At 45.5% G+C, this 16,045-nt stretch overlaps 1 protein-coding gene across 4 annotated transcripts in view; it reads right to left on the bottom strand.

Moving 5' to 3' along the window:
* Positions 1–16,045, bottom strand: part of LOC121459812 (E3 ubiquitin-protein transferase MAEA) — a 39,381-nt gene that overhangs the window by 3,643 nt on the left and 19,693 nt on the right. For all 4 annotated transcript variants that reach the window (XM_041669839.1, XM_041669836.1, XM_041669837.1 and 1 more), the window contains 5 exons: positions 11,703–11,885; positions 10,588–10,791; positions 8,152–8,274; positions 4,396–4,472; positions 789–897 (listed from right to left, as the gene is read on the bottom strand). In XM_041669839.1, coding sequence (XP_041525773.1) covers positions 789–897; positions 4,396–4,472; positions 8,152–8,274; positions 10,588–10,791; positions 11,703–11,810 — 621 coding nt within the window. In that variant the 5' untranslated portion in view covers positions 11,811–11,885. The remainder of the gene's footprint in view (positions 1–788; positions 898–4,395; positions 4,473–8,151; positions 8,275–10,587; positions 10,792–11,702; positions 11,886–16,045) is intronic.

Here is a 16,045-nt window from a genome sequence, read left to right as displayed (position 1 = left end):
CAAAGCTGGGTGGGTTTACTAGGGCTCAGAGCAAATCCAGTAGCTTCAAAACGGCACCAACTGGGTCTACTCAGGCATGCTGGCACTGTGGGTGAGGCTGCAGGGCAGACACAAAAGCCTCTGACAAAAGCCAGTCTCAAAGTATAGAACTCTATGAGCCAAGCCTGTACCTAATGCCTTCAGAGGTCTTGGCTTGGTGAGGCTATACTCAAAAGAGGTAAACAGGCTGCTCAGTCAGGGCTAGGCACAGATACCCTGACGTGGGCTGAAGTTTGTACAAAGCTGTCTGAGCAATGGAACATGATCCTCTCCCAGACCTCCCTCACCACAGGCTAGAGAACAGGGGGTGGAAAACAAGAGGCCTGCACCAAGGGAAAAGACCAGGCACAGCCCAGGAAGGGCAAGAACACCACCATGACCAGACTCTAATGCCCTTTAGACCCAGAACTCTGGCCTTACAAAAACAGCAAGGAGGCGAGGGAGAGCAGAGCAGGAGACAGGCTGTGGATATGGCAAAAGACTACGGGAAGAGAGCACCATGGAGGTGTGGCAGGGAGTGAAGACCCCAGAGCTGCCAGGTTGAAACCTCCTCACCTTTGCCCCAAACTTTGCATCGGCTGGATGGGAATAAAGCAAGAGAAGCACAGCTGGGTAGGACAGGCTATGAGGTGTGAAGAAGGGACAATGGATGGGCCCTCAGGAGCTGGCTAGCATCCTCTAATCCATCCCAGTGGACCACTGACTCCAAGGACCAGTAGAAATCTAGATGCCAGGGTCATGAACATTACCTTATATGGGGAGATGTGTGTATCTGGAGGGAAGGCCAACATGCCCATGACCTGGCGAACCTCATCCAGCTGGCTCCCTTCAGCCTGACTGAAGTGCTTTCTTGCATGTCTGAAAAACAACATTTCGGCACATTTAAGTTTGTATTCCCAGATTTTCAATCATTAATCACTTAGACAATCAACTCAGAGGTTAAAAGACGACTTGTGAGAGTTAGGTATTTCCTTCTACCATGTGGATCTCAGAGGTTATACTAAGGTTGCCAGGCTGAGAGGCAAGTGCCTTCCTTTACCTGCTAAGCCAACTCTCTGAGCCCCAGAACTCCAACTGAAAGGATCTAGACTAGCAGGTCCTTCATAATCTGGCATAAAGGAATCCCATCCCAGAAGATGTGCTGGGCAGGGCCTGAGGGGTCAAGATATCAGAAAATGGGTTCAATTAGTGCTAGAATTATTGCCTGAGCCTTCAAGTAGTTCCATTTGCCCTGAGTGCTTACCTCAGGCCCAGGGACTTGAGTCCAATATCTTTAATTCTAAGTTGTTTGGAGCAACTGGGGCCCACAGATGGACTCCAAGGCTTGTCTAGCCCATCATGTACAAGCAAACACACACTGTGGGCTTTCACATGTGATACACATGGCTGTCTCAGGACTGGGCCAAAATATACCTGAAAGGGCTGGGCAGCCAGGAGGAATATGGAACTTTCCTCCGCTGGCCACTAGCCCTTAAGATGTAAAGCTTCATATCTTCCCACAAGGCCTCACTCACTGTCATAGCCTCTATACCCTGAGTCCCTCCTGCAGAACCAGTCCCTTTAGCCAGTGGCCAGTGACACAGCAGAACCCCTAGAATCAAGTCACCATGTAGGTCAGCCCTGTGCTAAGTCAGGAAAAAAGAGATAGAAAGTCCTGGGAACCTGAGGCAGCCTTGGGGTAAGAATGGGTATGTATGGTTAGATAGAGGATAAAATTAGCAGACAATGTCACCAAGCAGTCACCAGGAAGTAGCAAGATGGCCACAAAGCCAGAGAAGTGGGAGGTATGCCTAGGTTAAGGATACAACCAACTACTCACATAGCTTCCCACTCAACAGAAGCAGTGAGTCGAGACCAATACCAGGTGTAGGACTCTGACATCCTAATCCCAGGGGAAAAGAACCAATTTTGCTTTAATGAGTATCTCCAACAGTAAAAGAAAAACAAAACAGAGTTTGGCTTTTTATTGTCCCCCAAGAGCTATAGGTTGAAAGCTTGGCTGTCAGCTATGGCATGATTTGAGATACCAAAGTTTAGAAGGTGGAGCCCACTGGAGGAAGTTAGGTCACTTGGGTGTGTTCTTCAAGGGATAGTGCACACTGGCCCCTTGCCACTGTGTTTCCTGGTTGCTGTGAATTAAGCGGCTGTCTTCACTATATACTTCTGCCATCATACAGGTGCCACACAGTGAGACCAAGTGACAGAAGACAGAGTGAAAATGAACCTTTTCACCTTTGAAGTTGTTTGCCTCAAGAATACATCACAGTGGTAAAACTGGCAACTGGCGTACAGCAATACCAAATTTTTCTTTGCAAACATAAATGTGAGATACCCAGAGACTGACACACCTGAACCAACCAGCCAGCCCCAGTCTGAGGAGAGTGACAATCCCTGTAACATTGTAGTTGACACAGGTCAAGCCTCAAGTCTCAGGCAGCAGGCACAGTGCCCCTCCCAAAACTCCGGGTTGCTCAGGAAGTTGAGGACTAGGCAGCAAAATGTGTTTTTTTTTTTTTTTTTTTTTGAGATAGGGTCTTACTATATGTAGCCCTAGCTAGCCTAGAACTTGTTATGTAGACCAGGCTGTCCCCAAATTCACAAGGATCCACTTGCCTCTGCCTTCTAAGTACTAGGATTGGAAGCATATACCACCACTCCTGGAATGACCAGGGCTCTTATAAAAGAAATGAGAAGAGGAGAAATTAACTTAATGGTAGAGCACTTGTCTACAGCTCACGGGTTAGAAAGAAGGGGAACCAACTGACAGGTCCATTCTGCTTTGACTAAAGGTCAGAGAGTTGGTTATTGTTAACAGTTCAGAAAACAGGTGTGGCTAATAGCCAGACCTAGTATTTCAGGTTTTAAAAAAGTAGATCTGTTTCTACTTCAAACAAAAGTCTAAGGATCCAACTAGATTCCTACTCCCTTCGAGAAATAACAATGGATTCCACACAGGGAGTGGTTTACCTACGGAATGTTGTGGTCTTGGGTGTGAACGTTAACTTGTCCTGTTTTGGCCAACAGAACGTTTAACTAAGAATGCAGCTCGCAGTCCTTCAACTGATCTGTTCATTCCTTGTCTCATGTTAATGCAGGGTTTTTTTTTGTTTTGTTTTTTCTATCTTACTCCTTCCTTTTGGAGTTGGGGTATTTAAGAAATGGGAACTAAATGCAGGTGATTTTTCAGCATTCACCGGAACTCCCTCCTGATGCTATATTCTGTGTTCTTTTTATCTTATTTTTCTAATCCCTGCCAATCAATGGAGAGCATATACACATGTAGGCATCTCATGTTTTCCCTTTACAACGTATGAGTTAAGGTGAAGTGAAAGCAGCTAGTAAGGTCCACAGCTCTATCATACCTACCTTCACCTTCCCACGCTCCCAAGGAATAGCAGTCCTGGGCTCACTAAAAGCTAAGTCTGGGCTGGACCAACAGGACTCTGCTCCCAACCCAGGCTTCTCTGGTGGGACATGTCACTGCTGAGTCTCAGCGTTGCATCACAGACAGACACCTTCTGGAAGATATATTCCTTCAGTGCCTATGCTGGGAGATGCCACCAGCTCAGAACATGTCTAGGGAGCAGCAGGCCATGTTTTCACTGTTTCAGTGTTCCTCCCTGCTCACACTCCAGGACTAACTGGGCAGGAGCCTTGGCAAAGCTAGAATTGGATAACCCCAGCTACAGGCACTGACCAGACGCCTGGTAGGCACCAGGAAGGCTTTACAAAGCTTACTGAAAGCAAGTGGTTCAAGGAAAGGAGTAAAAACTGGCACATGGTACTCTTCGTAACACTCCAGGCAAAAAAGGGCGAGTCTTATGCTGGACTGCTAGAGAGCCACTAGGGACCTCCCAAGTAGAAGCACACGTCCTCTTAGGGCAGAGATAGACCCCGGAAGCTCAGCTATGTCTGTAGAAAGCCCTAAGGTATACTTCCTGATGCAAGCATGCTTTAAGATGGCCACGAAGAAAACACCAGACCAAGGAAGTGTGAACTGACCAAGGAACAGCCCCTTGAGGCAAACCTGTTAAAGTTCATGATTATGTCCCAGGTGGAGAAGATAGGCCCCAGAGCCTTGATCACAGGTTTACATAGGTGGTTGGGACGCCAATCTAGCTTACTTGACAACTCTGAGGGTCTGAACTGCTACATGAAATTGTCTGTGGAGCAGGGGACTTCAATCCCTGGCTTAGAACACAAAAATGTAGTTGGCATGTAGGACTGAAGCCATCAGATGAGAAGTGCCCCAACATGTGTTTCCTTCTCCAGCACTCTGACTAAGAGGACAGGGAAAGAGCAACAGCAACCGAGTGTCCTGTCCTAATGAATAGAACCTTGTGTATGGCCTCTTACCTCACAGCATCCAGGCGTTTGTTCTGCCGAACAAGTTCAATGAACTCCTGAATCCTGAGGCTGAACTCCAGGCAGCTCTGAGGGCAAAGACAGACAGGGTTAGGTGTCACCTGTCAGCAGTGAGATGGCCTAGGCGCCCGGGCACCAGGATCTACAGGTCCCACAGATTCTATCATCAAAACTCAGGGCCTCCCATGGGCACTGAGAAGCAATGCTATGGCCAGAGTCTCTATTCTAATGGACAACAGTCCTCTTCCAGCAGGACTAATGCATTAGTCAGATGGTGAGTTCAATACCCGAAGGCAGTCATGTGGCATCTGTATGGGCAGCAGACGGATTGTTTTAGCTCCCAGAGTACACGGGGTAAAGTTAAGTGACTGTATGAGGAAATCCTGCCAACTCCCTAGAGAGTTTTCCAGGTCCCCTACAGTCAAGATCCTATTGTCTATGAATACCATAAAGCAATTCTTCCTCCATTCTTCCTCTAGCTGGGCATGCGCACACTTTTAATCCCAGCACTCAGGAGGCAGAGACAGGCAGATCCCTGTGAATTAAAGACCACCTGGTTTACATAGTGAGTAGTTCAGGACAGCCAGAGCTATGTAAAGAGACCTTGTCTTAAAGTTTCCTCTCTACCACCTCCACCAGGCTTCAACTCAGCACACTTCTTGTCTGTACTGTAAGCCATGCTGCCCAACCTGGTGGTTGCTCTGTAAAAATGTCCACAAGTTGTTTTATCTAAGACTGATATCTGGTAGAAGGGAACAGTGCCAAGTGGGTATGAGGTAGCAAGAAGGTGGAACCTCAAAGGTGCTGACACGGAACACTAAGACAACAACAAAAGATGGAAGGCTGAAAAGATGACCAGGAGGGTTCCAGGCAGAAACGGGGATAGTACAAAGGCCCTAGGAGAGAAGGAAAAAAATACCTGGAGCAATAAGTCCAAGGAAGCTAATGTTCCTGTCAAGACTCAAAGGTCCAGGCTGGTGGATCAGAAGACCAGAGAATGGGTGCATCCATAAATGCAGAAGCTTTAAGATTTGCAGTTGTAAGGAAGATCTGAGAGCAGCACCACAACGGCTCTTGGGTACAGTACAGGGTATGCTGGTAGATGCCATCTACATAGAAGCTCAAAGCTGACTCTAAAACCAGCACTACAATCCAATGCAGGCAGAAGTTCCTGTGACTGGAGGCTAGCCAGTAGGAATATTAATCACCTTACACAGAAAGCACCTTTCTTTGCAAGTAATAATCTAAAGATCCCCAGGCAACGAGCACCGGACAGTGGAACACTTGCCCAGCATGTACAGAGCCACCTGTAAAACCAGCACCTAGGAGGCTGAGGCCTCAGTAAATTTGAGGTTAGCCTGAGGCAATGTCCTCCTAAAAGATACTCAAAACCTTCAGCATAGCTTCAGGACACATAAAACACTTCCTAACAGAAAGCAGTAATGAGGATATGAAAAACTAGTCTAAGACTATTCATCATAGGTCACCGATTTCAAAGAACCGTATTACAACAGCACAGACTTCACATGGCAAATAAATCATTCCTGAACATCTAAGACTTAATTCTCCAGTGCCACATCCTTTCCCACCTAGCCTCCTCTATGTACCCAATCCCCATGGCCCATTTCAATGTAACATCAGCAAAGCATACTCCATCTCCAGCTGCTTTGACTCTATTCCACCAACACAGTGTAACCACAGCCTGACAATTCTGTGCAGGAAGATGACAGAGATATCCACTCCTCTAATCCCTGCACTGGGGCCCTCCCGTGCCCAGGCTGAGGGTCAAGCAGGCTGGAAACAGTACATTTCAAGCCAGAGCAGGTGCTGTCCTGACTGAGTGGTGGGTGGCAGGCTTATCAGGAAAAGACAGGGTACTCAAGGCTCCCTAGGAGCAGCCTGGCCCCACTGACGAAGAGATACATGTGCGTGCTCTGCTCCCTTTAAAACCAGGAAACAAAGCAGGACTGAAAGGTGAACCTGCACATTAGAGCCCCATTAAGTTGCAGAGTAACACTGTTCCTCCTATAGTTGGTGGGCACCAGGAGGATGTTTAACAGTAGGATGAGACCACTGTATAGGTATTAAAGGAAAAGCAGTACCCCTCCTCCCAACCCTGACAGCGTTTCTCCATGTAACAGTTCTGGCTGTCCTGTAGACAGCTTTGCAGACTCACTTTGTAGACTAGGCTGGCCTTAAATTCAAATTCAGAGATCTACGGGCCTCTGCCTCCTGAGTGCTAGGATCAAAGGTGTGCACCACCACCACAGCTCAGTGGAAAGTTTTGTTTCATAAAGCATATACCTTAAATCTGCCTTTATTATTTAGGAGCAATATTCCCTAACAATTAACTTTCAAATACCTTACCAATATACAAAGTGCCAGTTTGTCATGCAAATTAAGCCTCCAGACCTAAATCTAAAACATGTATCTACCAAGTCATATAGTGAAATGACGGGCCACCCTGTTCACTCTACAGCAGCTGGAGACTCTGAATTTACCATTCTGTGTGACTTCTAGACAAAAGGCTTCCAGGTTGTTCTTTCAGTGTCCTGTCTAGTCTAGAGACCAAAGCTAATTTACAGATCTTATCTTGGTGCCCTGTTATATTTCTAATTTAGTGAAACTGCATCTGAGATGTTTCTTTTCCCATCCAGATCAGTGTGTCTGATTTGTGGGACTTCAGTGCAGTGTGGCTCCTCCACTATTTCTCCGATAGGAGGAGAGAGCATGTGTTCATGTGCTCATTCGAATTATACAGATAGTATAATGTGATGTGATGGGCAACCCTATCACTAGGCACCTTCACAGTGTGTTTATGGACAACCCTAACATTCCCTTCTATCTCACTGCTTAGGCACTAAGGTAATGCTTACCAGTTCAGCACTCAATCAGCACCTCAATTTCTCAGGCTCTGCCTACCCAGAGTGTCCACCCCTGGTCCACATAGTAAATTCAACAAGTTTGTAGACACACTGCCTAGAGAGGTCAAAGCTTGTGAGATCACTTCATGAAAGATAAAAGCCCAGTGTTTTCTGTGGGAGGGAGTGAAGGTGGAAACTGAGTAGGTCAGACTATTATGCAACGAACCATTCTGGCTTTCCTTTGGGGGTTTCTGTACCAAGATCCTCACCGGTGGTTCTGCTCTTTTGTTCCATCTTCATCTCATGCTCACTTTGGCAGTCCTGAGTGGCAGAGTGTCACTCCTGGCTGGTTACTACATGACCCCAACAAACTCAACCCAATGGATTAAAGCAGCAGTCTACAATACAGCTCCTCTGGTGGAAGCAGGGGCTACTAATGAAAACTAACACATTTCTGCTACAAAGCCCTAAGACGATAATTTTCAGTGAGCAGGTTTAAGGTCTGTGGTCTGTGTTTCACTTTGAAAGAATGTTTTAAAAGTACAAAGTGTACATTCAGTAGAACATCACACCCCAGAGTTGTGTAGCCCCTATCTGACTAAGTGGGGAACCCACAGCTGTCTCAACTCATAAGTGCAGTGGGCATGAACCAAACCAACACAAGAGGCAGGGTTTTTACCTAAAGGTAAAGCACCAACACCCAAACACCTTGAACCCCACCTTACATCCAACAACTCGATCTTACAAATCATCACCAAACCAAAAGGTTGTAAGCAGGTGAGGGCATGATGGTCCTGGAGAGGAGGCACAGCTACTCAACTTTGGCCTCTCTTTCAATAGAGACCCATCCTCACCAGAAGTCCAACTGGGAAAGCCCACATACCTTCATCTTCCGGAGTCGGGACTTGTTATCATGGCACCAGGCAAGGCAGGTGGCTGTCTCACGCCTCTCCAAGGATTCTTCTACTTCTTTGGCTGTCAGGAACATCTCGATATTCACAAGGTCCTTAGAGGAAGGGGCAGCTCAGGTCACAACATGCCTGTGGCCTACAAGCAGGGGCAACTGATTTCTACCCTCTTCACCCCAGCCTCCCAACCAGAGTTTTGGCTTGGCCCTACTGCACCCATGCCTCCGGTTCGACCTGTCTGGGGCACTGCTCATAGAGAGTACCCAGGGAATAGATTCCAGGAGCAGAAATGGTCTGTGATGACTAGGAAGCTTACATGTGGCAGATGCCTACTGGTTAGACCCATCCTGTTGTAATAAAGAAAGATCAACAAGGATCATAACCAGACTGTTATAGATAGTACAGGGTACAGGCACTCTGTGGTTAACCTTGTCAATTTGATGAGATTTAGAATCACCATGGAAATTAATCTCAGCATATCTGTAAGGGACCACCTAGCTTAGGTAAATTTTAAAGGCAGGAAGATTCATGGTAAATGTGGGTTGTACTATTCCAGGGACCAACAAGTATCAAGTCTGAAAACAGAGAATGCAAACTGAGTAACGGTAATCATCTCTACTTCCTAACTATGTACACACACAAACAGCTGCCTCCTGCTTCTGTTGCCATGCCTTCTCTGGCATGATGGACTATCTCCTGTAACTCTCAAATTAAACCTTTCTTAAGTTACTTTTGTCAGGCATTTTGGTACAGCAACAAAAGTTATACCCCAAACAAACCACAAACCGGTGTACAACCTTCTTCAAGTCCTCAGCATAGGGCACAATGCCTCCACAGTGTGTGTGTGTGTGTGTGTGTGTGTGTATGTGATATAATACTCTCCCCAGTCCCTATGCTCTTTAAAAAAGGGCCAAAGACAGAAAATCTGCTGAGTCTGGAGGGTTCGTACAAGGTCAGGGTCGCTCTTCATTAAAGTGTCCAACAAGAGGGGGCTGGAGAGATGGCTCAGAGGTTAAGAGCATTGCCTGCTCTTCCAAAGGTCCTGAGTTCAATTCCCAGCAACCACATGGTGGCTCACAACCATCTGTAAAGGGGTCTGGTGCCCTCTTCTGGCCTGCAGGCATACACACAGACAGAACATTGTATACATAATAAATAAGTAAATATTAAAAAAAAAAGTGTCCAACAAGATTAGCAAGAATTGAGTGGCTGGGACAATGAGATGTACACACATTATGAGAAAAGCAGGGAAGCTACCTGAAGAAAATGGAAATTTTAAAAATCACACTGATTTGTATACCAGTGGGCAGATATATGGAGGATGGAAAATGACTTGCAGGAGCTAGTTCTTTCTTCCCACTATGTAGTTCACAGGATCAAAATTACTTTTGACAAGTGTGCCTTTACTTGCTGAACCGTCTCATCAGCCTGAAGACACAATTTCTGGGCTATATTCCAACAAAACATATTGATAACAAGTAGAGTAAGAGCACAGAACTGCTGATTCCTAGCTGAGTCATGTGTAGTATGTATGCTCTGGCCAGAATCTACAGGGACCAGATGTTTCTTCTGACAAATCCCATGACAACGGTCCCAGTTAGCATCATATCCCAAGCACTGGACACTACATATACAGGAAATGACCATTGACGGGAGAAAGTGGAAATTATGGGAAGCTCCTTCCAGAGACATGGCTGAGCAGAGCATGTGGAACTTGCTGTTGAACATGGTGCAGACACAACACAGCCTTTAAAGTAAAAGAAATCGTAATAAGACTCCTACTATTCCTATTTCAAGATAAACTATCGCAAGAAGCAGACTAGAGCTAATACCAAAGCAATTAAAACTAATGGTCTGGATGATGTGAAATAGCACAGTTGGAACAAGATGCTTGCCACCAAGCCTGACAACCCAAGTTCAATCCAAGGACTCACATGGCAGAGAGAAAACTGACTTCCAAAAGTTGTCCTCTAACTTCTACACGTGTCATAACATGTATGATAAATTTAATAAAAAATTTAAAATAATAATGGTTTACAAAAAAAATAACAAGAAAAAACATGTGACCACCCATGGGTTCAGTGACACACTCTGGTGGCCATCCACAGGCTGGGTATTCAATGTCTAGTGGCAGTGGCTATAAACAGTGGTCACTGGTCAGGGGTAAGAAAGCAGCAATACCTTCCCCTGGCTAAATGGGCATGTCACTGACTCCAGGGAGCTCCTGTCAAGAACACCAACCTTCATGCCTCCTTAGGCACCACAAGGCCAACGAGTTCAAGTTGGCTAAAAGCAAGTTAATTTTATCCTGTGATCTTCAGTGACTGTTGGGGCACCATAAGAGGTAGAAACAGAAGGGAATGCGATGATATTCACTCCTAAGCAGGGGATCAAAAGTTCAAAGAGCCCACCTCGATGCCACTCTGGCGAGCCAATTTCACAGCTGTGTTGTAGTAGCCACAGCGCAGGAGATGCTCCACCATCATGCGGTCCATGCGCTTCCGTTTCCACATGCTGGCTGCTGCTGGCTGGTCACTGCTGTGCTCCTTGAGGTGCTCAATCCTACGTTTGCAGAGCTTGGCACTCTCATCCTCAGCTTGGATGGACTCTACTGCCTAAGTCACAGCAAACACACTTGAGATGATTGGCCTACCAGCAGCAATGAAAACATACATATTTACAACCTCTTCTGAATACTTGCAAGAAGACAAGCAAGGAAAGGTAAAACTAAGATGTTATTGGACTATATGGTAGAAATAGAAGAAATCAGGCTCTACATCTGTTTGGGGTGAATTTGTGTGAGACAGTAATTATTAAGAGGGATATGGCATACTACCCACTACTTCACATACTTGCTGAGCACATTTGAGGCCCAATTTCCCTTAAAAAAAAAGGGGGGGGAGGGCTTAAAATGCATGCGTATCTTTTTGGGTTTAAGCTATATTGTCAGATGCTTAAAATTTGAAATTTATTGTACTTTCCTTGTCTTATTATTGACTATAAAGTGACTCATTACTTTGAGATAGGGTCCAACTGTGTAGCCCTAGCTAGTAGTATGGAGCTTGCTATGTAAACCAGGATTGTCGTTCAAACTCACAAAAATCCTTCTGGCTCTGCCTCCTGAATGTGGGGATTAAAAGCATGTGTCATGTTTGGTCTGACTTTTAATATAACCCTCTCATGCTCAGACAATGCTCCTAGACAGGTGCAGTCCCTGGCCTTTTCTTACATCTGACCCCTACCTGGGACTGGGACTGACGATTCTCTTCTGTTGCCCGAGTTCTCTAACCCCTTTGGGAAACTGTTTTGAAGGACTACTCAAATCTTTAAAGGTCATTCTCAGTGGCTGGGTCATTTTGACAGTTCCAGGAAGTTCTGGGATGAAATATCAGTGTCTGCAAGCCCTAGCTTCCTCATAGGTGGGGCTTAGGACACTTTCAGTTCTCTATCTAGCAGCATGAGGCCTAAACATCCTTTCCACAGTTTGCCTAAGTCTTGATCTCCCAGCCATTCCCAGAAGACAAACCTTCCTCTTGAGGACACTCAGCTTCTCCACCACACCATCCAGTAAGCTGACCACAGAGTCCACAGCTGGGCAACTACTCAAGGTCTTCTCAAGCTCAGCTACCACCATGGTGACGTGGCTGGTCTCCCGATCAATGTTTTTCTGGGCAGCTCGGAAGCGTTTATTCAGTGTCTCATAGGGCACCTAGACAAGAAAAGGCAGAAAGAATCTCAGCCCTGACATTCAGTGCACAGATACACCCCAGGCACAGCACATGGGTCTCCTTCACATGCAGCAAAGGCCGTGCTAAGTCTAAGACCCTGAGCTCTAAAAACATCTCCCAGCATCCTGGACCAGGACCCACAAAGCACGACTAGACATGCTCCAGAGCCTGGAATTGAGACTGACACCAAGACACATGCTGCCCTGGTCTTTGAATAATGCTAAGCAACATTTTTTTTTCACAAAAAAGAAAAAAAAAGTAAGTGTATACAGACAAAATAACAGCAAAGTTTTTATCTAGAAAAACAAACAGTTAAAAAAGAAGATGAGAGAAAGGGGCTTCCCATCAAGTCATAGGAAACTGGAGGTAAACACTACACTGGGTAGGGCAGGGTGAGTCCAAAGACCTTCATATCATTCAGGTTAATGTGAAGTCATCATATTTCATGTGAAATTAAAAACGCACATTAACATTTCTCCTCCATGAAAAAATATTATCCTAATTGTAAAAAAAACCAAAACTACCATTTCCTACAGAAAAATTACAAAGTAAGCACTATGCAAAGAATTGTCAAGTCACTATGATTTTTCTGTCTTTCCAGAAAATCACTGTGATGTGGGATTCCCCTCTGTACGCTGTGAATACCATTGGTTAATACAGAAAACTGTCTTGGGCCTGCGCAGGGAATAGAGGTAGGTGGGGTAAACTAAATTGAATGCTGAAGAGGGTGGAGTCAGAGAGAAGCCATGTAGCCCCACCAGAGACAGACGCCAGATGGAACTTTACCCGGTAAGCCACAGCCATGTGGCAATGCATAGATTACTAGAAATGGGTTAAATTAATATGTAAGAGTTAGCCAATAAAAAGCTAGAGCTAACAGGCCAAGCAGTGTTTTAAATATTATAGTTTCTGTGTGATTATTTCGGGTCTAAGCTGCTGAGCAGCTGGGAACGAACAAGCGGCCTCCTTTTAACATCACTGTCACACTTTTCTCTCATTTCCTGGCCCATGACTGTGGACATAACACACTAAGCTGTACCTGAGCAATGCCCCACCTCTATGGCAAGCGAGGCTACAGCCATGGCTCCTATCTCTACTGTCAAGTACTGCTAGGATCAACTTTGCTGTTACAGCAAACTCACCTGCAGGAAATTTTTTTTTTTTATCTATCTATCTATCTATCTAGCTAGCTAGCTAGATATCTATTTTCTTTTTTGAGACAAGGTTTCAATGTTTAGTCCTGGTTGTCCTGAAACTGTACACCAGGCTACCCTGGAACTCATAGAAATCCAGCCTCCATAGTGAAAGGATTAAAGATGTGCACCACCACACTCAATACCCAGCTCACCCGTGATCTTAAACCCACTTAGCAACACGGGCAAACTCATGGACCCTGCACCAGCCAGCCATTAAGATTATGGTGAGGCTTGATAAAGGCAGGAATGTAAACAGAGACCTAGACATGGTTCACTATGAAACCTAGGCTATTTAAGAGCAGGTAACATAAAGACAACGACAGACATGGGGAAAGGACTAGGTTTACTTCCCCCAATCCCAAACCCACTTTTCTCTAGTCCTGTGTTGACTGTTACTCCCCAGGCAGGCAGCTTCAGGCAGGAACATGCAATGTGTACCCATTCCTATCTAACCTAAGGCTTCACTGGTACAAGAGGTAAATTCCACTAGTCGAGACATGTGAGGAAGGTACAGCAAAATGGCAGTGAGCTCTTGCTGGTGAGCGAGGAAATCCTGCAGTGTTGGAAATGAACATGGAGAAGTTGTCAAATAGCAAATGTCTCAACAGGGTAATAAGAAACAAGAGACTCGCTGGGCGATGGTGGCGCACGCCTTTAATCCCAGCACTTGGGAGGCAGAGGCAGGTGGATCTCTGTGAGTTCAAGACCAGCCTGGTCTACAAGAGCTAGTTCCAAGACAGGCTCCAAAGCCACAGAGAAACCCTGTCTCGAAAAACCAAAAAAAAAAAAAAAAAAAAAAAAAAAAAGAAACAAGAGACTCGTGTGGCCAGTACAGCTCCTGGGCCAGGTAGAGAATAGCACAGGCTGTAGCATCCTCTCTGGGGGCTCTGTGATTCGCTTCCTAAATAGTCAGCCTGTCACAGTATGGGTGGCCAAGGTAACCTGCATTACCTTGCTCAGCCAACACTGTTTGTCTTCATGGATATGTTCTCCTGAGGATTCAGCACTTCTCACCAAAGGGGAGGGGGGAAGTGGGATATGTGTGGATACGCATGCATGCACGCACACACGCAAAAGAGATTCCTCTATTCCTATCTATTCAATGGAGAGATGTATTCAAAATTGTTTTTGTCCAATGCCTTCCTACTACTGCAGACTCTTAGGAAGAACCTAATGGGAAAGTAGAAAGACATAAGACCCGGTGTGAGACTTTGGCAGCCACCAAGTCCCTGAGCCACCATAGCACTTGGCACCTTTGCCCGGTCCAACTCTCCTACATGCCACCCAATTTAAGGATTATCCTGCAAGGAGGTAGAATTCTGGCAGGCAAATCAATCGCATATTCTTCAACCACAATGCATTCCAGCCCACCAAAGAGCAGAGTATGTAGTTAGAGGCTTCATGTACCTAGCTTCCCCGGCCCCAACACAGCCCAACCTGTGGCCAGGAATACTTTCTCTGGGTGTTGCTGGATGCCTGAAGAATGTCTTGCTAGCAAGCCTATTCTGTGCAATAACAAGAGAAAACAAATACTACCAGTAGGCTGCAGACACAGGTTCCTGTTCTTTATGGCCAAAGGAAAAGGGTTTAGTTTTGCCTAACATTATATCAAAATACAAAGTTATAAAGTCAAGACAAATGAAAGCAGCATTCGCTAAAACTCCTCTGTCAGGAGCAATGCTATCAGAAGAATGAGCTGTTGCCATAGTGTGAAACATTGACTCACACCTGCATGTACTGCCAGGCTCTGGGATTCAGTCCCAAGTATACGAAAAAAAAATACTGAGCTTCCAAGAGGGAAAACACCAGTTCCCAGCTGTGGTCATGGGTTATCATCTAACAAATTCCACCAGGTGTTGCTTAGCTGTTAAAAGCACTTGGTGCTCTTATAGAGGACCTGGGTTCAGTTCACCTCACCAATATCAGGTGACTCACAACTGCGGTGATTCTAGCTTCAGGGATGTGACATGCTCTTGAGGCATCCTCAGGAACCTACATGCACATGGTATACATCCATACACTCAGATATACATATAAAATTATATAAGCAACTCTTTAAAAATCAAAACAAAAACATCTGACTACAAGGCAGGAGCACTGAGTGAGCAAAGGAGTCCCACTAGCCCCCTCACTCTACCTTTTCTCCCTTTGCTGGCGATCCTTTAGACAGTTGCTCTTCTGACCTGGACCCATACTTTCCTTCAATACAGCAACACCAAGTTAATAAAAATTAAAATGAAAACAAAAACAAAACCCAAGCTACACAATACCATCTGCCACACATTAAAACTATATTCCAATAAATATAAAAATGTAATTATAAACTTGTGCATAAAGCTCCATCTAGGTGGCACTGGGTGATGTGAATAGACTCTCAACAGAATCAGAATTCTGCCAAGTCTTACGCCCCATGCCTGAGTGAAACCTAGCATATAACACCTGCAGGTTTCAAGTGTTATAAAATATGTCAGCAGATCAGCTGACTGCTGGGACTAACACATCTACGTTGCTCCATACTTACTGAGATGGTCTACCAACACAGGTAATGACAGCAAAACCCCATCAGTTCAGGGTGTCCATCTGTTATCTAGAGAGATGGTAGATAGTCATCTATTCTAAGCCCATGGCTTTGTTGAGAATCTTTTGAGAAAATAAAATCCAAGACTGAGTATATTGAAGTGAGGTGTGAACAAAACCACCATGTCCATGTGGAATCTACAGGAAGGCTGCACAGCATATGGCTTGCACTGCAAATGGTTCACATGTTGACTGAAGTTTCTGTCCTGCCTGGACCCTCAGCTGATCAGTCTCAAAGAAACACACAGAGGTCTACTGCTGCGGCCAGTGCAGCCTGGATAGCCGAGACTGGTGGGGGGTGGGGGTGTGTGTGTGTGCGTGGCCGGGATTGAGACATGGAGGCTTCTTTTTAGGTGGAAGAATAGCAA

The sequence above is a fragment of the Microtus oregoni genome, unplaced genomic scaffold, assembly GCF_018167655.1.
Source record: "Microtus oregoni isolate MIOR12 unplaced genomic scaffold, Mior012 000019F_ref0000042, whole genome shotgun sequence".
Classification (NCBI taxonomy): domain Eukaryota; kingdom Metazoa; phylum Chordata; class Mammalia; order Rodentia; family Cricetidae; genus Microtus; species Microtus oregoni.
The sequence above is the reverse complement of the archived record's forward strand: the minus strand, read 5'-3'. Positions and strand labels throughout refer to the sequence as shown.